The 25,297-nt window shown below is 42.2% G+C and overlaps 4 protein-coding genes across 5 annotated transcripts; 1 reads left to right on the forward strand and 3 right to left on the reverse strand.

The window, feature by feature from the left end:
- Positions 1 to 1,570: 1,570 nt before the first annotated feature.
- On the forward strand, positions 1,571 to 20,779 carry LOC134008440 (beta-1,3-galactosyltransferase 5-like). Of its 2 annotated transcripts, XM_062447821.1 has the most exons (5): positions 1,571 to 1,844; positions 3,593 to 4,256; positions 12,506 to 12,676; positions 19,737 to 20,369; positions 20,423 to 20,779. In XM_062447821.1, the coding sequence occupies exons 1-4, from the start codon at positions 1,840 to 1,842 to the stop codon at positions 20,346 to 20,348; spliced, it is 1,452 nt and encodes a 483-aa protein (XP_062303805.1). In that variant the 5' UTR covers positions 1,571 to 1,839; the 3' UTR covers positions 20,349 to 20,369; positions 20,423 to 20,779. The 2 variants fall into 2 exon arrangements, with proteins under 2 accessions (XP_062303805.1, XP_062303806.1); XM_062447822.1 differs by lacking the exons at positions 12,506 to 12,676; positions 19,737 to 20,369; positions 20,423 to 20,779 and adding an exon at positions 4,772 to 5,076 and having other exon boundaries at positions 1,574 to 1,844; positions 3,593 to 4,718.
- Positions 7,029 to 10,195, reverse strand: LOC134009120 (GTPase IMAP family member 7-like). The gene is made up of 3 exons (XM_062448842.1): positions 10,183 to 10,195; positions 9,913 to 9,978; positions 7,029 to 8,116 (listed from the first exon to the last, which is right to left on the reverse strand). The coding sequence occupies exons 1-3, from the start codon at positions 10,193 to 10,195 to the stop codon at positions 7,173 to 7,175; spliced, it is 1,023 nt and encodes a 340-aa protein (XP_062304826.1). The 3' UTR covers positions 7,029 to 7,172.
- On the reverse strand, positions 15,613 to 17,497 carry LOC134008441 (GTPase IMAP family member 7-like). The gene is made up of 3 exons (XM_062447823.1): positions 17,414 to 17,497; positions 17,180 to 17,209; positions 15,613 to 16,529 (listed from the first exon to the last, which is right to left on the reverse strand). The coding sequence occupies exons 1-3, from the start codon at positions 17,424 to 17,426 to the stop codon at positions 15,739 to 15,741; spliced, it is 834 nt and encodes a 277-aa protein (XP_062303807.1). The 5' UTR covers positions 17,427 to 17,497; the 3' UTR covers positions 15,613 to 15,738.
- Positions 20,780 to 21,729: 950 nt separating the features above from the next.
- LOC134008691 (GTPase IMAP family member 7-like) lies at positions 21,730 to 25,272 on the reverse strand. Its single transcript, XM_062448193.1, has 2 exons — positions 25,114 to 25,272; positions 21,730 to 22,821 (listed from the first exon to the last, which is right to left on the reverse strand). Exons 1-2 carry the CDS (start codon positions 25,157 to 25,159, stop codon positions 21,944 to 21,946), a joined length of 924 nt encoding a protein of 307 aa, XP_062304177.1. The 5' UTR covers positions 25,160 to 25,272; the 3' UTR covers positions 21,730 to 21,943.
- Between the last annotated feature and the right edge of the window lie 25 nt (positions 25,273 to 25,297).

The following is a 25,297-nucleotide window of genomic DNA, read 5'->3' on the forward strand; positions in this document are numbered from 1 at the left end:
GAACGGCCATGACTGACGTCAACACAGCAAACCACGAGAAGCATGAACGTCCGACTTCACAGAGCAGTCCATGTCGAACGCGCCTATTCACACCCACACCAGACTATTGCTGGAGGGTGTGACAGCACATCAACAAACTGACAGTGTTTATTGTTTTCTTTTGGTCTGAAAGGGTGTTATGCTTGCTTATGGAATACAACATAGTTAACAACCTATACAATCACTCATTTTCAGTGTGTTCAGTTTGACATTGGCCATTACCCACTGGATTTTCTGTTTTTAAAGTATATACTGTAACTGAATAACTTGTTTCTGGGTATCCTTTCACCTATAAAATCCAGTTTGCCTACATTTTTTACATGAACTCAACACAGTCCTGTAAGTTGACAAAACATACAATATAGGCTGGTGTACAGTTTACACTGTCAATTTATGCACATCCTAAACTAGGGGTGTTATTAGACATAAAGCTCTACTGGGGCACAGGCCCCAATTCATATTCATTTTTTTTCTTTCAAGCTTGCAAAATGCACTACAAGCTTGCAAAATGCACTACAAGCTTGCACAATGCACTACACAGCTATAGAAACTTGCTTAACCCACTATACAACAGTTCAGGGACGCAAGTTTGATATCAGCTTTGCGCGCAATCTTTTTTCGCATTAATTTGAGCGCAAATACTGTTTTTTTTTAGCTTCATGTAATATTGATTTTATGTTTTGGTCAAAATAAGATGATCGGTAGGCCTCATTTAGAAACTATCTTTAGTTTTGTAATGTTTTTTTAGCCTACCTCAATTCTGACGTGTGTGCCGAGTCCGACACCTGGACTTCTGTGTGCGTGCTGCAGTGGCTATTTGGCAAGCTCAGAAGAGCGCGCTGACATGGAATTCTGCGGGTATCGGTTCGTGTTTTCGGTTATACTGCTTTGATTTTTCAAGCATTGATTGGGATACTGCGTTTATTTTAGATCAAGCTAAATGAATGCACTGACTAATAAAGTCAATTGTTAAAACTCAAACTTTTGATTTTACTGGGGCACAGCAAATTTATACTGGGGCACGTGCCCCAGTAAAAAGGGTCTAACGACGCCCCTGCCCTAAACCCTAACGTGTACACTATATGCTATAATAACGTAATGTACACATTTTAAAATGTTGGTACCCTTTCCATAATAACATTATTCAGACAAAACAGGATCTTAGGTCATAAGACAAGGTATACACTGGAAGAAAAAAATTATTTGAACAAACAAAAGAAGCAGGTTTAACTGGTTATTTCTCTGTAGGAGTTGAAGGACTGTTGGTTTGGTGAAGTGCCCACACGAAGTCATGCACAATGGATTTCACAAAACCTAAGGAAACAAGAGCCACTTGTCAGGAGTAAAGGTTGAGTATTAGCTGGAGCCAAAGTCTGAGAGTACAGAATTAAGCATGCAAATGATAGCCTATATCTTCATGTTAAAGTTTTGCTAAACTCAGGGTGTTATTAAATGATTCACGCAAATGTTTGCTCGCTCTAGGATACATCCTAGTTCAGGAAGGGAGCAATGATTGGTGGAGACCAACTAGGGGGCGGTCCGACCTGTCACAGTCAGGAAAAGGTCAAACACTTGCAGCCAGGTGTTGTAGACAAAAAGTGAGCGTTTGCCTGGAAAATACCTGTTAACTTACAATCTATTGGAGGTGGTTTTAGTCTCAAATACACCATGTACCGATATCTGGATCCTGGCAACACCATGATCTAAATAATATGTTTGTGATGTAATGGAAACAAGCGCAACAGACACGACACAGGAAGAGAGCTTCTAGACCGACATGAGGAACTTTACACATCGGCAATGAGGTAATTGTCAGACAAATCTCCCTCCAAACAGAAACGGTGACAATTTAAACATTTATGGAATTTGCGATGTGAACACAGTCATCTTGACTTTGAAGCAGGGGGGTAAATCAGGAAGCTGTCATGTTGATGGAACCTACGTGGAGTTCAGAACTCCACTTTGCCACTAAGATCAGCACAGATCAATATCATGCCTTCTGTAAGCTCTGTCGCATTGATATAGACGTGAGTAGTGGGGGGAAAGTGGCTTTAGAGCGGCATGCCGCTACAGAACGGCATAAGGATGATGTTAGTTATGACTGGCACTCTTCCTTAACATCATGTTTTGCTCTTAACACAACAACAGCGGATGATAAAACAACCGCTGCTGAGCTGACTGAAACATCACCACTCTTACAGGAGTTTAGACTGCAGTTTAGAATGTTGATTTAATTGTCTTAATTTCATACTAATGGCCCCCATCTCCCCCCCTCCCCCCGGTCAACAACCTTTTGGGATTGTCCTCCTTTTTGGACCCAAGTGTCCTCTTTTCAGGGTCATGCTTCTGGTCACCCTAGGTGTGACCAGAGCCTGTTTAAGGAGAGCCTGGCCACTCCGTTATGCCCCATTGTACCGAATTTGGTTGCAGTTCCACCAGAGTTCCACTGGGAGTGATCGCGGTCAAGTGCAAAATGAATGGGAGTCTAAGGAGATAAACGTCTAAATGTGTCTCTTTCACCTGATTGTCGTTGAGAAATATCAGATTTGATTGTAGTTTTTGCATGTTCAATATGGATTACAAGTCGAAAGTTGATGAACGAGTACTTATGTCCAGAGGTGTTGTTAGACATAACACTACTGGGGCACAGGCCCCTAATTCATATCCTTTTTTTCTTTCAAGCTTGCTACGCACAATGCACTACTAGGCTATAGAAACTCCCCTTGCTTACATGTGTATTTGTTTTGCCTCCCCTTTCGAATAAAAAATTCTAATAACGAGAAAAAAAATTTGATCCTGAGAAAAGTGGATTTTGAGGGGTATAGCTCCATAGACCTCCATTCATTCTGCACTCGACCGTTAGCGCCCTCATGTGGAACTACAGTGGAACTGCAACCAGTTCCGAACCCGGAAGTTTCCCGACAGTGGCAGTTCTCCCCATACAGAACTCCAAAAAGTGTTACGAAAAGGGACTTCTAAGGCGTAGTAAAAATAGGCATTGGTCAGGGGCGGGCAACCAGTGCAAAACACAAAGCTACATAAATAATGTCAATAACCAAATACCTGGATATAGTAGCCACATGACCAGGATAAGGATTAGACAAGCAGTATAGAACCACACACAAGACCTGACATGTATGACAGCAACAACAAGTGTGGGTTATTAGTAACCGTGGAAACTCGAGAACTGTGTGTTGTGTGGTCATGACATACACACTTGCTCACATTGACATTTGAACCTGTTACTTTTCATGTTATTAAATTATCTGTTCAACAACCAGAGAAATCATGAACCACGACAAATAACCCTGAAGATTAAAACAACATTTGCATTCACGGTGTGTGGGACTAAATATTGAGATTTCGAATATTCTATTCACCTACTCCACTATGCAAACAACCACCTAATAGTTTGAACAGCTATTCCCAAGCACCGATGACACAGCTCAACAACACCCTCTTCTGGTTGCTGGAGAATATTGAACACAAAAAATGTCAAAAACTATCGTTTTCAATCCACATACCGTCCTTATCTTTCTCCCTCTCATTCCAGGCAACAAATTCTGAAGTACATCTGGACAGGACAGCTACAATGGCAGAGATATGGATTCGTCTGTGTCCTGCTTACAGTGTCAATCATCGTCACAGGCATAATTACTGGCTGGAAGAATGAGGGCGACATCTTCGACATGGAACCCTACGTTCAGATGACCGTGGGTGACCAGAAACGTGCCGAACAACCCCCCGGCTCGACCAATTATTGCACAGAGACGGATCCATCTAGGCCTCTCAGTCCGGTGCCATGGGAGGACCCCGGCCCGTACCACGTCGCCTACCCACGCAACTACCGCTTCATCATGGACGAGCCAGGCGTGTGTGAGACCAAGTCCCCTTTTCTGGTACTCATGGTTCCGGTGGCGCCCCACAACCTGGCTGCCCGGGACGCCATCCGGAGGACGTGGGGGAACGAGACGCTGGTCCGGGGCCAGCTGGTGCTGACCCTCTTCCTGCTCGGCCTCCCTGGGGGCTCGGACGCTGAGCAGCAGCTGGAGAACGTCAGGCAGGAGAGCCGGACGCACCGCGACCTGATCCAGAGCGACTTCACGGACAGCTACATCAACCTGACCATCAAGACCATGGTCATGCTGGAGTGGCTGAGCTCCCGCTGCCCCGGCGCCTCCTACGCCATGAAGATCGACTCGGACATGTTCCTGAACGTCCACAATCTGGTGACGATGCTACTCGACGCGCCCCGGGAGAACTACATGACGGGCTTGGTGTGGTGGCACAGCCCGGTGCTGAGAAACCCCAACGAAAAGTTCTTCCTGCCCAAGGAGGTCATCGCCGAGCCAGAGTACCCGCCGTACCCCCTGGGGCTGGGATACGTCATGTCCATCGACATCCCCAAGAAGATCTTGGGGGTCTCCTGTCGGATCAAGCCCATCTACATCGAGGACGCCTACCTGGGGATGTGCCTGAAGCTCCTGGGCATCTCTCCGACCGACCCGCCCAGCGTCGAGATGTTCCAGGTCAATCCCCGGTTCGCGCTACGGCGCTGCGCTCTGTCGCGGGTGGTTGCCGTGACAACGAAGGACGTGGCGCAGTTGCTGTGGTACTGGGAGGAGAACAGGAAGCCGGGCGTTCCGTGCCTGAGGTGACTAGGGCAGCACTTCCTGTTCTGACAACGTATTGGAAAAAAACGTTTCTGAAGGATATTATGTGAATTTCTTGTTGACTCTTCATATTTGGCCTACTTTAAAATATGTTGCTGGCACGTGTGTTTGAGCTGTTTGAATGATTGCTTTTAGAGGGTAATGGGGACAGTCTTTTGTATTCATTTTTTTAAATGTTGTTGCATACCTTTTGATAGCCTATGCTTTTGTCTAAGTTATAATACGTGCTCATATGAACTATAGGAAATACAAACACCTGGAAAGGGGAATCTTTTCTGCCAGTGGAAAGACATACTATTGTGTTAAAAGCCTGTTTAATACAATATCAGGCTGTTGAATAAAGTGTGGGAGACATTTAGTTTAATATTTTGTTTTATTGCTCATATAATAAAAATTAAGGCACACAGGCATCCCTTGACACACATTTATCTTCTCGCACGCTCCTTCGTTCAGTACCAGCAGTGTGATCAGCTGTTCAGTACCAGCAGTGTGATCGGCTGTTCAGTACCAGCAGTGTGATCGGCTGTTCAGTACCAGCAGTGTGATCGGCTGTTCAGTACCAGCAGTGTGATCAACTGTTGTATCTGGTCTGGATGAAGATGAGCTTCTGAAGGACACTGAAGTTGAGGCATCTGCTGCCTCTCATCTCCTGTCCACAGGGTATAAATCACACATGGAAAACACCACAAACACTGCTTCTCATTCACCTGATACCTGCTTCCCACACTACGATCTTTTACAGAACCATATTTTATAAAAGTGATTAAGTGTGATTAAAGTTAGACAGTAATGTTAAAGTACAGTATAGTTTCTGACATTGTAGAAAAGTTCCCCAATAGAGTAACAGTATGTTTATTATATTTTAAACCAAAATACAGTTTACATCAAACATTTGATGTGCCACCTCATAAGGCTGGGCGTTAGTGACGTCACTACGTCACTAACGTCACGAAAACACGCGTGACTACCTTTGGCAGAACATTCGTTTCGCATCTGTTAACTTAGGGGATAGCTAGGCTAACTATAGCTTTACTGCAAGGCAGCTGCAGAAACGCCACAAGCAAGGAGGCCAGGGTGATAACTATTTACTCATTTTACTTTGTGATATGACACACAATTGTGATGTGTAATGTACAGTATAAGCTGATATTATTAAGGAAGTACATCTACTTTCGGAAACAGTAGTCTACTATTTCACTGAAGTATTAGCATCATGACATTAGCCTGTGTTGCCCGGGCAACACATACTACAGTGGTCTATGATGTAGCGTTATCTGTTTTCTATCGTTAAAATAAACATTCCTCACATATACATTTTCGTTGTAGGATTTATTCTGACATTAGTAAACGATTTGTTGGTGAAATTACCATTACCTGTGGTTTCAAACCAGTGTAGCTCACTGCAACGCTGTAGCTTACGCGAGACACACGACAAAAACATCTAACTTACACAGCTGTTTAGGAAGTCAAACGGCGACAGAACATGTTCGGCACTCCCCTTACTTAAATCTAAAGTCTATCTAACTACTAACCTGAACTTCATTGCCACAGCCTAAACGTTGTCAATCTGTTCATGAAAATAATTAATTTCAGCTTAAACCGTACAACGGAACGTTAAATCCAATTCAACCAACGCAATCGCTACTGTACCAAGACGAACACAGCATTAGTCTAGTACTGTACCGTAGTAGTACAATTTACCGGGGCAGCTTCTCCACACAGGGCTATATCGCATTTTGCGTTGTTACTGACAATGATCGCTACCAGTGAGCTTTTTATAAATGAGCGATTTTCCACTAAATAAATGTCAAGCTTATTTACGTTTTGGGGGCATATTTTCAGTTAGCAGATGGTACTGTTTGAATCGCGATTCCATCTTCTACTGCCGGGTAACGTCGTAGAATAATCTTCAAAGGGGGTTCTTTATTAATGAATGAATGCAATGAGTAGGCTAAATGCCTGAAAATATCATGAGAAGGGAAAAACTTAAAATTACGTTTAAATCATAGAGATTAGGTCAATTTTTACACCGGTCTGCCAAATTTATTAGTTTTGATCCAACGATGAGGCTGCCTCTTGCAGGGGAAATGAGAAGACATCTATTTCATTCTACACTTCACTCGTATTTTCAGTTGTAAATGAGCAGCAAAAAAAAAAATGCTTTTAAATCTATGTAATCTTTATAAATAATAAGTATGCATTTTTATATAACATATACAGAAATATCAGTTGTAAAAATGTCATTCAAAAACGGACCCCTGTGCAACCGACGCAAGCAAGCACACCCTACAATTTCCCCAGAAATTGTACCCTCTCTAGTTGAAGATTCTTCTATCAAACAGACAATATGAACAACAAACATCTCAGGGTTCACACAGAAAAACAATAAACACAAATGCATTAAGCAGACCCCATGGTTTAGAGAGTTGGTTGTACAGTAATTTGTTGTTAATGTGTTGACTATTCTTTTATTTTTTTACTCAAGGTTTCATATCCACTTGTTTGCCTACTTCTCCATAAACCTTTTATTTTGTTAAATGCCAACCAGCCACCAGCTCCAGCAGCAACTGCAAGTCCCCCACCCACCATTAAAGACGCAATCATCCCAACTTCAGTCACGATTAACGCTGCAGTCCCAACTATGGCAAGAGTCCCACCCACACCTGTACCACCTGCTAACAGTTTTGTTTTCAATGCCTCCCTGGCTCTCCTATCAGCCTCCTCTTTTCTCAGTTTGTCCTCCTTCTGCTTCCTCCTCTCCTCCTTCTGCCTCATCTTCTCCTCCTCCTCTCTGATCCTCTTCTGAGCAGCTTCATACATCTCACTGGTGTAGTGCTTCCCTCCATTCCCCTTCACCATCCGGTCTATCTTCTTTAACAGCTCAGTCACCTGAGTGTGGTCCTGATTATCATTGTTGAAGCAGTGATATCCTATACATGAAGCTATGTGCTGATTTAGCGGTCTGCATGCTTTTATGATCTCATCTACATCTGTCCCTTTAAGGGCATCAACATGAGACAGGAGGAAGATGGTATATGGTGTAGCATCTTCTCCAAAGTTCTCCTGGATCCACTTCACAGTGTTCCTCTCCTCCTCTGTGTACCTCACCCCCAGTCTAACCACCACTAGAAACACATGAGGCCCTGGAACTGACATGTTAACGCACTTTTCTATCTCATCTTTCATCTTCTCTGGTAAGAGTGAGGTGTCGAAAACACCTGGGGTGTCTACCACCACAACCTTCCTTCCATCCACATCTCCCTCTTCCTTCTGACACTCTTTAGTAACTGACATAAAGGAGGAGTCCACCACAAAGGCCTTTCTCCCCAGGATGGTGTTTCCTGTGGCACTCTTCCCTGCTCCAGTCTTGCCCACCAGAACAATCCTCAGATCAGAAGACTGTCCTGAAAGGAACAGTAGAAAAAAGTGTTTGCTTATGTGGGAAAAAAATAAAATAATATATCATATAATACAGTTTTTTTCAACTGCCTACACACAAAATCCTTGTCACATAATTTCTGAAACCTGACACAAACACCATAAACCACATCCTAAATCTGCAAAACCATACGCACATTTTTGGCCTTTGACTCAGTTTTCAATTTCATAAAACACTTTTTGCAAAACACAAAACACAATTCTCCATGTAACACACAACATTCAAACAGGAAGCATCTTGATTTCCTTTCCAAACACAACCAATCAAAATGCCACACTAATTCATCAGTGCCTCACACTAACTCCTCACATGTGCAAACACTCATTGCTTTACTCAACACCAACCAATCATGGCTTTAGAATAGGCCTATAAATAGCCTAATTCTAGTCGATTTACAGTGGAGGGTATAATTTGAAACTTTACTGTAGAAATTATAACAGGTATGTAACAATCTACTGTAATGTACACATGTTCTAATGTACACATAATAGCTGTTTCAGCACACATGGTACACATGGTATACTATACACATAGATATATTTTAGCACCCATGCATCCATTGACTGCAGTGCACTGCATGATTGGTCCCAGTCTGGTGGATTACTGTATCATACTGTGCAACAGTACAGTGACTGTAAGAAGACATTCTGACAATATTGTAGAAAATAGTATACATTACTGTATGCTACAGTGCATGGCACACACACACACACTATTCCGTAGTCACCTTTTTCAAAATTAGGTTTGGTTTCTGTCCTACTACACTCTTTCTTTCGTACTGTGTAATACTGTATTCACAACCACAAATGCTTACAGAAAAAAGTTTTGGTTTCAATAATGTTTTCGTGTTTACCATGACTTTTTCATCACCTCTGCCATTACAGAAATGTACATAGGAGCTCATGAAAGAAGAGTTTTAGGTTTTTAATAACTGTGTGTATATGATATAAAAATGTAATATTATGGCAAAGGTGTTTGCAATGTAAGAAAAACATTTGTTTTTTAAATGTGTTTGTGATATTTTGAATGCTGAATGCAGTTGAAAAAAACAGTAATACATGTGACACCCAGCTCTGGTTTGGTGTTCCTTTTGTCTTGTATTATTCTCTGTCAATCTTTATTTTGAAATCTTCATTAGCCTTCTCATTCAGGTACTTCCTATATCTACTGGAGTACCTGTTACTTTACCCCAGCTTTGTACCCTGGACCTTGCCTTTACCTTTTCACTCATCTGTTATCTGTTCACTCTTATCTTATCTGTATCTCCTTCTGTCTTAATGCATTTACATTTTACATTTTAGTCATTTAGCAGACTCTCTTATCCAGAGCGACTTACAGTAAGTACAGGGACATTCTCCCCCGAGGACACAACATCAGTTTGCACAGCAAGGAATCAAACCGGCAACCTTCTGATTATAGCCCGATTCTCTAACCGCTCAGCCATCTGACTCCCTGCATTGAGTGAACTAATTTGGCATTTTACAGCTTTCCAAAACTGTGATAAAGTTACTTCAGACAGAGTAAAAAACATGAATCTTGATGAGAATTAAATTATGATTGTTACCCATATAGTAGATCATGTGGGAATAGAAGAGCCCATGTCTGAGAGTATTACAGAGGGGTTAGTGTCAGGGAACAGTCTAGTAACAATAGCATGATCCCTATCTAACTAAATATCTAACTGTAATATTGCATAATTTCGCAGATATGTGTAACATCAACTCAATAAACATTACGGAACAAGTTACCAACAGTACTTACCAGAATGAGTCAAAACGGTTTGTTGATCATTCTGTTTGCTTTTTCTGTTTCTTGGTAGAGACGTGCCTGTTAACATTAAAATTAGAAAAAGATCTATGACAAATCAGTCATATGAGCAGTCTGTTCATTCTTGAGATTATTGTTTTACAATCTAACACCTACTGTAGTTGATATAAAAACACTACTATATTGTTTTTGCTAAATATTTCCATATTGATAACTCAAAAGTACAGGCAACTGTATCAACAACTGTACCTGATCAATACTTACCGTGTTCAGCCATTCTATCCTTAATTATGATAACGTTAGGAAATATCAATATTGCAAAGGATGTTTGCTCCTAATGCTCACTCTTACTTCTTTTTTTAAAGTATACTTGTTAGTTCATATAACTTCCCACCCTCCCTCAGTTAATACGCCACAATCACGTGATTTCTCAGCCACCTGACTCTACTAAAAATGCAAGCATTTCCTAACCACATCCTCTGCATCTGTCATACTGAAACATTCTGCCTTAAACTTCTACACATTAGCAATTCTACATATCCATTTTAAGATGCACATCTACAAAGTATTTAAAATTCAAAAAAGATAAAAAAAGGTTCTAAAACATTTGCAAGCTAACATTCTTTAAAACATTATGCAAGCACTTTCTTAAAAAACATTTGCCAATGCACATTCTTTCTAATAAAACACATGCGTATGCTAGAGGTCAAAACTTCTCTTGAAAACACCAAACTTGGTATATGTATGCACGGAAAAATGCAAAACCTTTATATATGTATGCAAGCATCTACAACTTTTTAATGCACAACTTTGATATACGTATGCACAAAGTCAAACACATTTGCCAAATGCACACTTTTCATTATTAAGCATTATTCTTTTTTTTTTTTCCTCAAAATTGTTTCTCCAAAGTCCATCAAAACGACAGACAAACCAAACATACAGACATGGATCACGTGTTTGGTTGCAGTTCCACCAGAGTTCCACTGGGAGTGATCGCGGTCAAGTGCAAAATGAATGGGAGTCTAAGGAGATAAACGTCTAAATGTGTCTCTTTCACCTGATTGTCGTTGAGAAATATCAGATTTGATTGTAGTTTTTGCATGTTCAACATGGATTACAAGTCGAAAGTTGATGAACGAGTACTTATGTCCAGAGGTGTTGTTAGACATAACACTACTGGGGCACAGGCCCCTAATTCATATCCTTTTTTTTCTTTCAAGCTTGCTACGCACAATGCACTACTAGGCTATAGAAACTCCCCTTGCTTACATGTGTATTTGTTTTGCCTCCCCTTTCGAATAAAAAATTCTAATAACGAGAAAAAAAAATTTATCCTGAGAAAAGTGGATTTTGAGGGGTATAGCTCCATAGACCTCCATTCATTCTGCACTCGACCGTTAGCGCCCTCATGTGGAACTACAGTGGAACTGCAACCAGTTCCGAACCCGGAAGTTTCCCGACAGTGGCAGTTCTCCCCATACAGAACTCCAAAAAGTGTTACGAAAAGGGACTTCTAAGGCGTAGTAAAAATAGGCATTGGTCAGGGGCGGGCAACCAGTGCAAAACACAAAGCTACATAAATAATGTCAATAACCAAATACCTGGATATAGTAGCCACATGACCAGGATAAGGATTAGACGAGCAGTATAGAACCACACACAAGACCTGACATGTATGACAGCAACAACAAGTGTGGGTTATTAGTAACCGTGGAAACTCGAGAACTGTGTGTTGTGTGGTCATGACATACACACTTGCTCACATTGACATTTGAACCTGTTACTTTTCATGTTATTAAATTATCTGTTCAACAACCAGAGAAATCATGAACCACGACAAATAACCCTGAAGATTAAAACAACATTTGCATTCACGGTGTGTGGGACTAAATATTGAGATTTCGAATATTCTATTCACCTACTCCACTATGCAAACAACCACCTAATAGTTTGAACAGCTATTCCCAAGCACCGATGACACAGCTCAACAACACCCTCTTCTGGTTGCTGGAGAATATTGAACACAAAAAATGTCAAAAACTATCGTTTTCAATCCACATACCGTCCTTATCTTTCTCCCTCTCATTCCAGGCAACAAATTCTGAAGTACATCTGGACAGGACAGCTACAATGGCAGAGATATGGATTAGTCTGTGTCCTGCTTACAGTGTCAATCATCGTCACAGGCATAATTACTGGCTGGAAGAATGAGGGCGACATCTTCGACATGGAACCCTACGTTCAGATGACCGTGGGTGACCAGAAACGTGCCGAACAACCCCCCGGCTCGACCAATTATTGCACAGAGACGGATCCATCTAGGCCTCTCAGTCCGGTGCCATGGGAGGACCCCGGCCCGTACCACGTCGCCTACCCACGCAACTACCGCTTCATCATGGACGAGCCAGGCGTGTGTGAGACCAAGTCCCCTTTTCTGGTACTCATGGTTCCGGTGGCGCCCCACAACCTGGCTGCCCGGGACGCCATCCGGAGGACGTGGGGGAACGAGACCCTGGTCCGGGGCCAGCTGGTGCTGACCCTCTTCCTGCTCGGCCTCCCTGGGGGCTCGGACGCTGAGCAGCAGCTGGAGAACGTCAGGCAGGAGAGCCGGACGCACCGCGACCTGATCCAGAGCGACTTCACGGACAGCTACCTCAACCTGACCATCAAGACCATGGTCATGCTGGAGTGGCTGAGCTCCCGCTGCCCCGGCGCCTCCTACGCCATGAAGATCGACTCGGACATGTTCCTGAACGTCCACAATCTGGTGACGATGCTACTCGACGCGCCCCGGGAGAACTACATGACGGGCTTGGTGTGGTGGCACAGCCCGGTGCTGAGAAACCCCAACGAAAAGTTCTTCCTGCCCAAGGAGGTCATCGCCGAGCCAGAGTACCCGCCGTACCCCCTGGGGCTGGGATACGTCATGTCCATCGACATCCCCAAGAAGATCTTGGGGGTCTCCTGTCGGATCAAGCCCATCTACATCGAGGACGCCTACCTGGGGATGTGCCTGAAGCTCCTGGGCATCTCTCCGACCGACCCGCCCAGCGTCGAGATGTTCCAGGTCAATCCCCGGTTCGCGCTACGGCGCTGCGCTCTGTCGCGGGTGGTTGCCGTGACAACGAAGGACGTGGCGCAGTTGCTGTGGTACTGGGAGGAGAACAGGAAGCCGGGCGTTCCGTGCCTGAGGTGACTAGGGCAGCACTTCCTGTTCTGACAACGTATTGGAAAAAAACGTTTCTGAAGGATATTATGTGAATTTCTTGTTGACTCTTCATATTTGGCCTACTTTAAAATATGTTGCTGGCACGTGTGTTTGAGCTGTTTGAATGATTGCTTTTAGAGGGTAATGGGGACAGTCTTTTGTATTCATTTTTTTAAATGTTGTTGCATACCTTTTGATAGCCTATGCTTTTGTCTAAGTTATAATACGTGCTCATATGAACTATAGGAAATACAAACACCTGGAAAGGGGAATCTTTTCTGCCAGTGGAAAGACATACTATTGTGTTAAAAGCCTGTTTAATACAATATCAGGCTGTTGAATAAAGTGTGGGAGACATTTAGTTTAATATTTTGTTTTATTGCATATAATAAAAATTAAGGCACACAGGCATCCCTTGACACACATTTATCTTCTCGCACGCTCCTTCGTTCAGTACCAGCAGTGTGATCAGCTGTTCAGTACCAGCAGTGTGATCGGCTGTTCAGTACCAGCAGTGTGATCGGCTGTTCAGTACCAGCAGTGTGATCGGCTGTTCAGTACCAGCAGTGTGATCAACTGTTGTATCTGGTCTGGATGAAGATGAGCTTCTGAAGGACACTGAAGTTGAGGCATCTGCTGCCTCTCATCTCCTGTCCACAGGGTATAAATCACACATGGAAAACACCACAAACACTGCTTCTCATTCACCTGATACCTGCTTCCCACACTACGATCTTTTACAGAACCATATTTTATAAAAGTGATTAAGTGTGATTAAAGTTAGACAGCAATGTTAAAGTACAGTATAGTTTCTGACATTGTAGAAAAGTTCCCCAATAGAGTAACAGTATGTTTATTATATTTTAAACCAAAATACAGTTTACATCAAACATTTGATGTGCCACCTCATAAGGCTGGGCGTTAGTGACGTCACTACGTCACTAACGTCACGAAAACACGCGTGACTACCTTTGGCAGAACATTCGTTTCGCATCTGTTAACTTAGGGGATAGCTAGGCTAACTATAGCTTTACTGCAAGGCAGCTGCAGAAACGCCACAAGCAAGGAGGCCAGGGTGATAACTATTTACTCATTTTACTTTGTGATATGACACACAATTGTGATGTGTAATGTACAGTATAAGCTGATATTATTAAGGAAGTACTACTTTCGGAAACAGTAGTCTACTATTTCACTGAAGTATTAGCATCATGACATTAGCCTGTGTTGCCCGGGCAACACATACTACAGTGGTCTATGATGTAGCGTTATCTGTTTTCTATCGTTAAAATAAACATTCCTCACATATACATTTTCGTTGTAGGATTTATTCTGACATTAGTAAACGATTTGTTGGTGAAATTACCATTACCTGTGGTTTCAAACCAGTGTAGCTCACTGCAACGCTGTAGCTTACGCGAGACACACGACAAAAACATCTAACTTACACAGCTGTTTAGGAAGTCAAACGGCGACAGAACATGTTCGGCACTCCCCTTACTTAAATCAAAAGTCTATCTAACTACTAACCTGAACTTCATTGCCACAGCCTAAACGTTGTCAATCTGTTCATGAAAATAATTAATTTCAGCTTAAACCGTACAACGGAACGTTAAATCCAATTCAACCAACGCAATCGCTACTGTACCAAGACGAACACAGCATTAGTCTAGTACTGTACCGTAGTAGTACAATTTACCGGGGCAGCTTCTCCACACAGGGCTATATCGCATTTTGCGTTGTTACTGACAATGATCGCTACCAGTGAGCTTTTTATAAATGAGCGATTTTCCACTAAATAAATGTCAAGCTTATTTACGTTTTGGGGGCATATTTTCAGTTAGCAGATGGTACTGTTTGAATCGCGATTCCATCTTCTACTGCCGGGTAACGTCGTAGAATAATCTTCAAAGGGGGTTCTTTATTAATGAATGAATGCAATGAGTAGGCTAAATGCCTGAAAATATCATGAGAAGGGAAAAACTTAAAATTACGTTTAAATCATAGAGATTAGGTCAATTTTTACACCGGTCTGCCAAATTTATTAGTTTTGATCCAACGATGAGGCTGCCTCTTGCAGGGGAAATGAGAAGACATCTATTTCATTCTACACTTCACTCGTATTTTCAGTTGTAAATGAGCAGCAAAAAAAAAAATGCTTTTAAATCTATGTAATCTTTATAAATAATAAGTATGCATTTTTATATAACATATACAGAAATATCAGTTGTAAAAATGTCATTCAAAAACGGACCCCTGTGCAACCGACGCAAGCAAGCACACCCTACAATTTCCCCAGAAATTGTACCCTCTCTAGTTGAAGATTCTTCTATCAAACAGACAATATGAACAACAAACATCTCAGGGTTCACACAGAAAAACAATAAACACAAATGCATTAAGCAGACCCCATGGTTTAGAGAGTTGGTTGTACAGTAATTTGTTGTTAATGTGTTGACTATTCTTTTATTTTTTTACTCAAGGTTTCATATCCACTTGTTTGCCTACTTCTCCATAAACCTTTTATTTTGTTAAATGCCAACCAGCCACCAGCTCCAGCAGCAACTGCAAGTCCCCCACCCACCATTAAAGACGCAATCATCCCAACTTCAGTCACGATTAACGCTGCAGTCCCAACTATGGCAAGAGTCCCACCCACACCTGTACCACCTGCTAACAGTTTTGTTTTCAATGCCTCCCAGGCTCTCCTCAGCCTCCTCTTTTCTCAGTTTGTCCTCCTTCTGCTTCCTCCTCTCCTCCTTCTGCCTCATCTTCTCCTCCTCCTCTCTGATCCTCTTCTGAGCAGCTTCATACATCTCACTGGTGTAGTGCTTCCCTCCATTCCCCTTCACCATCCGGTCTATCTTCTTTAACAGCTCAGTCACCTGAGTGTGGTCCTGATTATCATTGTTGAAGCAGTGATATCCTTTACATGAAGCTATGTGCTGATTTAGCGGTCTGCATGCTTTTATGATTTCATCTACATCTGTCCCTTTAAGGGCATCACCATGAGACAGGAGGAAGATGGTATATGGTGTAGCATCTTCTCCAAAGTTCTCCTGGATCCACTTGATAGTTTTCATCTCCTCCTCTGTGTACCTTCCCCCCAGTTTAACCACCACTAGAAACACATGAGGCCCTGGAACTGACATGTTAATACACCTGACTATCTCCTCTTTCATATCCTCTAGTGAGAATGAGGTGTCGAAAACACCTGGGGTGTCTACCACTACAACCTTCCTTCCATCTACATCTCCCTCTTCTTTCTGACACTTCATAGTAACAGATATTAAGGAGGGAGACACTTTAAAGGCCTCACTCCCCAGGATGGTGTTTCCTGTGGCACTCTTCCCTGCTCCAGTCTTGCCCACCAGAACAATCCTCAGATCAGAAGGCTGTCCTGAAAAGAACAGTAGACAAACATGTTTGCTTATGTGGGGAAAATTAATAATTAATATAATAACATATAATATAGCCTAATAATACATGTGTGAAACCCAGCTCTGGTTTGGTGTTCCTTTTGTCTTGTCTTATTCTCTGTCAACTTTTATTTTGAAATCCTCATGATCCTTCTCATTCAGATACTTCACTTCCTATATCTACTGAAGTACCTGTTACTTTACCCCAACTTTGTACCCTGGACCCTGCCTTTACCTTTTCACTCTGATTGGTTTCCCTGGATATTATTGGACTGACATTTAGTGTACTGAACCTTCTGTCTTAATGCATTGAGTGAACTCATTTGGCATTTCCAGCTTTCCAAAACTGTGATAAAGTTACTTCAGACAGAGTCTAAAACAGGAATATTGATGAGAATTACATTATGATTGTTACCCATATAGTAGATCATGTGGGAATAGAAGAGCCCATGTCTGAGAGTATTACAGAGGGGTTAGTGTCAGGGAACAGTCTAGTAACAATAGCATGATCCCTATCTAACTAAATATCTAACTGTAATATTGCATAATTTCGCAGATACATGTAACATCGAGTCAATAAACGTTATGGAACAAGTTAATAGTGCTGCAGTAATAAACCAACATCACTTACCAGAATTTTTGTTTCTTGGTAGAGACGTACCTGTTAACATTAAAATTAGAAAAAGATCTATGACAAATCAGTCATATGAGCAGTCTGTTCATTCTTGAGATTATTGTTTTACAATCTAACACCTACTGTAGTTGATATAAAAACACTACTATATTGTTTTTGCTAAATATTTCCATATTGATAACTCAAAAGTACAGGCAACTGTATCAACAACTGTACCTGATCAATACTTACCGTGTTCAGCCATTCTATCCTTAATTATGATAACGTTAGGAAATATCAATATTGCAAAGGATGTTTGCTCCTAATGCTCACTCTTACTTCTTTTTTTAAAGTATACTTGTTAGTTCATATAACTTCCCACCCTCCCTCAGTTAATACGCCACAATCACGTGATTTCTCAGCCACCTGACTCTACTAAAAATGCAAGCATTTCCTAACCACATCCTCTGCATCTGTCATACTGAAACATTCTGCCTTAAACTTCTACACATTAGCAATTCTACATATCCATTTTAAGATGCACATCTACAAAGTATTTAAAATTCAAAAAAGATAAAAAAAGGTTCTAAAACATTTGCAAGCTAACATTCTTTAAAACATTATGCAAGCACTTTCTTAAAAAACATTTGCCAATGCACATTCTTTCTAATAAAACACATGCGTATGCTAGAGGTCAAAACTTCTCTTGAAAACACCAAACTTGGTATATGTATGCACGGAAAAATGCAAAACCTTTATATATGTATGCAAGCATCTACAACTTTTTAATGCACAACTTTGATATACGTATGCACAAAGTCAAACACATTTGCCAAATGCACACTTTTCATTATTAAGCATTATTCTTTTTTTTTTTTCCTCAAAATTGTTTCTCCAAAGTCCATCAAAACGACAGACAAACCAAACATACAGACATGGATCACGTGTTTGGTTGCAGTTCCACCAGAGTTCCACTGGGAGTGATCGCGGTCAAGTGCAAAATGAATGGGAGTCTAAGGAGATAAACGTCTAAATGTGTCTCTTTCACCTGATTGTCGTTGAGAAATATCAGATTTGATTGTAGTTTTTGCATGTTCAACATGGATTACAAGTCGAAAGTTGATGAACGAGTACTTATGTCCAGAGGTGTTGTTAGACATAACACTACTGGGGCACAGGCCCCTAATTCATATCCTTTTTTTTCTTTCAAGCTTGCTACGCACAATGCACTACTAGGCTATAGAAACTCCCCTTGCTTACATGTGTATTTGTTTTGCCTCCCCTTTCGAATAAAAAATTCTAATAACGAGAAAAAAAATTTTATCCTGAGAAAAGTGGATTTTGAGGGGTATAGCTCCATAGACCTCCATTCATTCTGCACTCGACCGTTAGCGCCCTCATGTGGAACTACAGTGGAACTGCAACCAGTTCCGAACCCGGAAGTTTCCCGACAGTGGCAGTTCTCCCCATACAGAACTCCAAAAAGTGTTACGAAAAGGGACTTCTAAGGCGTAGTAAAAATAGGCATTGGTCAGGGGCGGGCAACCAGTGCAAAACACAAAGCTACATAAATAATGTCAATAACCAAATACCTGGATATAGTAGCCACATGACCAGGATAAGGATTAGACGAGCAGTATAGAACCACACACAAGACCTGACATGTATGACAGCAACAACAAGTGTGGGTTATTAGTAACCGTGGAAACTCGAGAACTGTGTGTTGTGTGGTCATGACATACACACTTGCTCACATTGACATTTGAACCTGTTACTTTTCATGTTATTAAATTATCTGTTCAACAACCAGAGAAATCATGAACCACGACAAATAACCCTGAAGATTAAAACAACATTTGCATTCACGGTGTGTGGGACTAAATATTGAGATTTCGAATATTCTATTCACCTACTCCACTATGCAAACAACCACCTAATAGTTTGAACAGCTATTCCCAAGCACCGATGACACAGCTCAACAACACCCTCTTCTGGTTGCTGGAGAATATTGAACACAAAAAATGTCAAAAACTATCGTTTTCAATCCACATACCGTCCTTATCTTTCTCCCTCTCATTCCAGGCAACAAATTCTGAAGTACATCTGGACAGGACAGCTACAATGGCAGAGATATGGATTAGTCTGTGTCCTGCTTACAGTGTCAATCATCGTCACAGGCATAATTACTGGCTGGAAGAATGAGGGCGACATCTTCGACATGGAACCCTACGTTCAGATGACCGTGGGTGACCAGAAACGTGCCGAACAACCCCCCGGCTCGACCAATTATTGCACAGAGACGGATCCATCTAGGCCTCTCAGTCCGGTGCCATGGGAGGACCCCGGCCCGTACCACGTCGCCTACCCACGCAACTACCGCTTCATCATGGACGAGCCAGGCGTGTGTGAGACCAAGTCCCCTTTTCTGGTACTCATGGTTCCGGTGGCGCCCCACAACCTGGCTGCCCGGGACGCCATCCGGAGGACGTGGGGGAACGAGACCCTGGTCCGGGGCCAGCTGGTGCTGACCCTCTTCCTGCTCGGCCTCCCTGGGGGCTCGGACGCTGAGCAGCAGCTGGAGAACGTCAGGCAGGAGAGCCGGACGCACCGCGACCTGATCCAGAGCGACTTCACGGACAGCTACCTCAACCTGACCATCAAGACCATGGTCATGCTGGAGTGGCTGAGCTCCCGCTGCCCCGGCGCCTCCTACGCCATGAAGATCGACTCGGACATGTTCCTGAACGTCCACAATCTGGTGACGATGCTACTCGACGCGCCCCGGGAGAACTACATGACGGGCTTGGTGTGGTGGCACAGCCCGGTGCTGAGAAACCCCAACGAAAAGTTCTTCCTGCCCAAGGAGGTCATCGCCGAGCCAGAGTACCCGCCGTACCCCCTGGGGCTGGGATACGTCATGTCCATCGACATCCCCAAGAAGATCTTGGGGGTCTCCTGTCGGATCAAGCCCATCTACATCGAGGACGCCTACCTGGGGATGTGCCTGAAGCTCCTGGGCATCTCTCCGACCGACCCGCCCAGCGTCGAGATGTTCCAGGTCAATCCCCGGTTCGCGCTACGGCGCTGCGCTCTGTCGCGGGTGGTTGCCGTGACAACGAAGGACGTGGCGCAGTTGCTGTGGTACTGGGAGGAGAACAGGAAGCCGGGCGTTCCGTGCCTGAGGTGACTAGGGCAGCACTTCCTGTTCTGACAACGTATTGAAAAACAACTTTTCTGAAGGATATTATGTGAATTTCTTGTTGACTCTTCATATTTGGCCTACTTTAAAATATGTTGCTGGCACGTGTGTTTGAGCTGTTTGAATGATTGCTTTTAGAGGGTAATGGGGACAGTCTTTTGTATTCATAAAAATAAATAAAAAAATTGTTGCATACCTTTTGATAGCCTATGCTTTTGTCTAAGTTATAATACGTGCTCATATGAACTATAGGAAATACAAACACCTGGAAAGGGGAATCTTTTCTGCCAGTGGAAAGACATACTATTGTGTTAAAAGCCTGTTTAATACAATATCAGGCTGTTGAATAAAGTGTGGGAGACATTTAGTTTAATATTTTGTTTTATTGCTCATATAATAAAAATTAAGGCACACAGGCATCCCTTGACACACATTTATCTTCTTGCACGCTCCCTCGTTCAGTACCAGCAGTGTGATCAGCTGTTCAGTACCAGCAGTGTGATCAGCTGTTCAGTACCAGCAGTGTAATCAGCTGTTCAGTACCAGCAGTGTGATCAGCTGTTCAGTACCAGCAGTGTAATCAGCTGTTCAGTACCAGCAGTGTAATCAGCTGTTCAGTACCAGCAGTGTGATCAGCTGTTCAGTACCAGCAGTGTGATCAGCTGTTCAGTACCAGCAGTGTAATCAGCTGTTCAGTACCAGCAGTGTAATCAGCTGTTCAGTACCAGCAGTGTGATCAGCTGTTCAGTACCAGCAGTGTAATCAGCTGTTCAGTACCAGCAGTGTGATCAGCTGTTGTATCTGGTCTGGATGAAGATGAGCTTCTGAAGGACACTGAAGTCGAGGCATCTGCTTCCTCTCATCTCCTGTCCACAGGGTGTAAATCACACGTGGAAAACACCACCAACACTGGTTCCCACACTACAATTTTTAATAGAACCATATTTAATAAATCATAATTTTTTACAGTAAAGTACAGTACAGAAAGATAATAGTACATATTCATTTTCTCCCTTCCTCATATTCTATGTATGTTGCTCGAAGATGTAGATTTATTTATTCATCATTCAACAATTACATAAACCCTTTATAAGGAAAATTGACAGAAATACAGCAAAGAAATGAATAGCTGTGAATATAAGCAATATATGTCAATACAAAAGTTGACCTCTACCATATAGCTGAACCGTTGTAAACCATTACATACCATTTCAATGAATTATCCTTACAGAGTTATCATAAAAAATCCATTGACCAATGTAATCTCAACAAAATACCTAGTAAAACATCTGAGAAACAGTACATTAATAATCAGAAAAATCAACATAATCAATTCCACAGCAGAGTATATTTAGAATGTCATGTTTTAAAGTTCAAGCAGTATGACCAAACAATAATGGCAAAAGTTAGCCTATAATATGCCTAGTAGTTGGTGTTCAGCCTATAACTGAACACCAACTACTCGGACTGATCTTGTTAATCATGGTACTCTGCTGGATTTGGAGCGGTTTCAGTTTGCCTTCGTCTATTGTTCCTTTTCTCTTTTTCTTCTTTTATTTTCCGATGTAACAACACGCCACCAGCTACCCAACTACAGCTCCCAGAATTACAGGCCCTGCTACCACAGATCCAGCAACACCAAGAGCAATAGCCCCAGATACCAACCCAGCTGTACCTGCACCTGTTCCAGCTGATAGTAATAGATTCACCTTTTCACTTTTTTTCGTCTCCTCCTGCTTCCTCCTCTCTTCCTCCTCTCTCATCCTCTCCTTCTCTCTCATCCTCTCCTCCTCTTGCCTCCTCTCCTCTTCCTCCTCTCTCTTCCTCTCCTCCTCCTCTCTGATCCTCCTCTGAGCAGCTTCATACATCTCATTGGTGTAGGGCTCTCCTCCATTAATCTCTAACATCTGGTCTATCTTTTCAAACAACTCAACCACCTGAGTGTGGTCCAGTTTATCATTGTTGAAGCAGTGATATCTGCCTCCACATGAATCTATAGGCTTTCGCAGCCCTTTGCACTCTCTTAGGGTTTCAGCTACATCTTCCCCTTTAAGCTGGTCACCATGAGAGAAGAGAAAGATGGTATATGTGGTAGCTTCTTCTCCAAAGTTCTCCTGGATCCACTTCACAGTATTTCTTTCCTCCTCTGTGTACCTCCCCCCCAGTTTAACCACCAGTAAAAACACATGAGGACCTGGAAATGACATGTAAATACACCTGCCTATCTCCTCTTTCATCCTTTCTGGTGAGAACGAGGTGTCGAAAACACCTGGGGTGTCTACCACTTCTACATTTCTCCCATTCACCACTCCTGTTTCCTTCTTACACTTTATAGTAACAGACTTTAAGGAGGGAGACACTTCAAAGGGCTCTCTCCCCAGGATGGTGTTTCCTGTGGCACTCTTCCCTGCTCCAGTCTTGCCCACCAGAACAATCCTCAGATCAGAAGACTGGTCTGGAGCTGCTTAGACACACAAATATATATATATATGTCATTGATGAGTCACAGACATCATAGCCCAGAATTATACAGCAGTAGAAGGGGTTTTGTTGTCAGTGAAATTATTTACAATCAATCTGATAGAATACTCACTCTTCTCTTTTTCTTGTCTCACTCTGTTTTTCTGATAACTGAAACAATCAATTATGAAACAACAGGAAAAATAAATGTTATTTCTTAATCACAAACAATATTCACTTCATAACAGTGTCAGCTTTCTCTTGTATGTAAAGCTTTAAGAGTTGTAATGATCTTCTTCCTGTACAACAGGTTTTTATCTTTCTTTGAGGCGACTGCTGATATCTCTGGTAAGTCCCAGCCCCCTCAGGAAATATTAAAAATGTAAAACGTTTCGCAATAATATCTTGCTACAATGAATAGAATCTCTCTGGAGAACTGGTTTAGAGAAGAGCAGAAATAGTTTTACCAAAGTAGTTTTATGTGAAACTCCCGAGCTAAATTCAACCAGAGACTTGGATACTAATTTGTGGGTTTTTCAATAGGATCTCTGTCCTAAATGTTTAATCATTGGTACAACAACACAAACCTTCTAGGATCCACTCCTGCTGGCAAGGTCCCCACAATCCCATCCAGATTAAGAGTATGAACTACTGGACACCCAGACTCTTGTCAAAGCCCAGCTACAGACACACACACATCAACATACACACATGTATGGCACACAAACAAAGAACAACAAATGCTCAAACACACACACACACGCACACACACACACACACACACACACACACACACACACACACACACACACACACACACACACACACACACAGAGAGAGACTTAGTCTAAATCCCAGGAATGTCATTCCATCACATCATGTCTGTGCCTTACATCTTCACCAGGGCTCAGGGGTTGGTTTGGGAAGGAGACACAGATATGAAGGTACCAGACCAGCTAGTGTTCAGTACGTACACTAGTCATGGACTTTTCTCTAGGAGCTAATTTTCATGAGAGTCATACTGAGTCGTAATGTTGCCATCACAGAAACAAGCTCCTCAAAAGTAATGGTATACATTTTTATTAATCAAATCAATCAACAAATATGTAATCCATATCAGAGGAAAAAAAACATTTGATTTCAGTGAGTCTACTAATAACATTTATTGGAGAGTTTGTGTGCCATTTAGCTACAGTATAACAATTCAGTTTACCATATCACAGTTTCTTGTGGCACTCTTCCCTTCTCCAGTCAAGGGAGAGAGATACGCAACAGTCTTTTTAATACATTTGTTACTACATAAAAAGGTACTTTTTATAAAAGTGTACTCTATATATTGTGGCATCACGAGAGGACGTGTGGTAGAGGGGCGATATGTGGCTCTCCAGGAGTGGCTACCATGCCACAAGATGGCTGACGGGAAAACTACGTCTCCCAGAATGCACCACGCAGACAGGTTCAAATGCCTCAGTCCTCTGATTGAAGCGGGAGCTCAGGTGTGGGAGAGAGAGAGGACAAAAGAGCGGACAGACACACACCAAGCAGGGGGGTGAGCGTACCTGGCACAAACTGAGTTCGATGCCAGAGGAACTTTGATTTGAGTATAGGCCTACCGTTGGTAGGATCCAATTGAGGAGCAACTTTATGAAGCCTTTGTTTTGCTTGAAAATTATTTGTTTTGCTTCCTGAAATATATATTTTTTGTTGGTGAACAAACCGGTTTCTTTGTTTGAACGTACTTTTGCCTCCTCTGTCCGGTTGTGACGCACTCTCATGATACCAAAATGTATATATGTTTAACCCTTGTGCTGCCTTCGGGTCACATGACCCAAAGGTTCATAACGAACCATTGTTGTGTTTACCCAATTTTACCCAATACAAAAACAAATAAAAAGCATTTTCTTTTAACCTTCGCAATGTGGGAGGTCTGAGACAGCCCAACGGTTAAAAGAAAATGCTTCACTTTGTTTTTGTATGCGGTAAAGTTGTCGCAATACGACGGTGGGTCACAATGACTGATGGGTCAGAATGACTCGAAGATAACACAAGGGATATATATATATACTATGGATAGACAGAAGATGGTCAGTATGTGGCACATTTGAAACATATCAGCATATCAACGTACTATGAACAACAACAATTTTAGAATGAATTAAAATCACAAAAAAAGTCAAAAACTGTCATAAGTAGGCTTCATCCCATGAGTATTGGTTGAACAGTTGGCTGTGCAGCAATCGGATAATATTTGTTGACTATTCTAATGAAATTAAAGGAGTGGTTTCAGACTCACTTCTCCTTGTGACAGTTTGCCTGCGTTTTATTTTGTCATGTATCATTATTCCACCAACTGCTAACAGAGCTACAGCTCCTCCAACCAAAATTATTGGACCTACAATCACAGCTTCAGCAGCAACAAGTACTGAAGTCCCAGCTATGAGAGCAACTCCACCTGCACTTCCAGCAGTTGCTAGCAC

Source organism: Osmerus eperlanus, chromosome 22 (assembly GCF_963692335.1).
Source record: "Osmerus eperlanus chromosome 22, fOsmEpe2.1, whole genome shotgun sequence".
Taxonomy (NCBI): Eukaryota; Metazoa; Chordata; class Actinopteri; order Osmeriformes; family Osmeridae; genus Osmerus; species Osmerus eperlanus.

Excerpts from the sequence above, each read along its gene's own strand:
- LOC134008440 (XM_062447821.1), top strand. Across the intron at positions 4,257-12,505 it reads ACTCGGACATGTTCCTGAAC|CTGGAGAACGTCAGGCAGGA; the intron begins GTCCACAATCTG and ends GCTGAGCAGCAG. Across the intron at positions 12,677-19,736 it reads ACTCGGACATGTTCCTGAAC|CTGGAGAACGTCAGGCAGGA; the intron begins GTCCACAATCTG and ends GCTGAGCAGCAG.
- LOC134009120 (XM_062448842.1), bottom strand. Across the intron at positions 8,117-9,912 it reads AACCGTTTTGACTCATTCTG|GACAGTCTTCTGATCTGAGG; the intron begins GTAAGTACTGTT and ends TGTTCCTTTCAG.
- LOC134008441 (XM_062447823.1), bottom strand. Across the intron at positions 16,530-17,179 it reads ACCAAGAAACAAAAATTCTG|GACAGCCTTCTGATCTGAGG; the intron begins GTAAGTGATGTT and ends TGTTCTTTTCAG.
- LOC134008691 (XM_062448193.1), bottom strand. The coding sequence starts at position 25,159 with ATGATACATGACAAAATAAAACGCAGGCAAACTGTCACAAGGAGAA. Across the intron at positions 22,822-25,113 it reads GCAAACTGTCACAAGGAGAA|CTCCAGACCAGTCTTCTGAT; the intron begins GTGAGTCTGAAA and ends GTGTCTAAGCAG.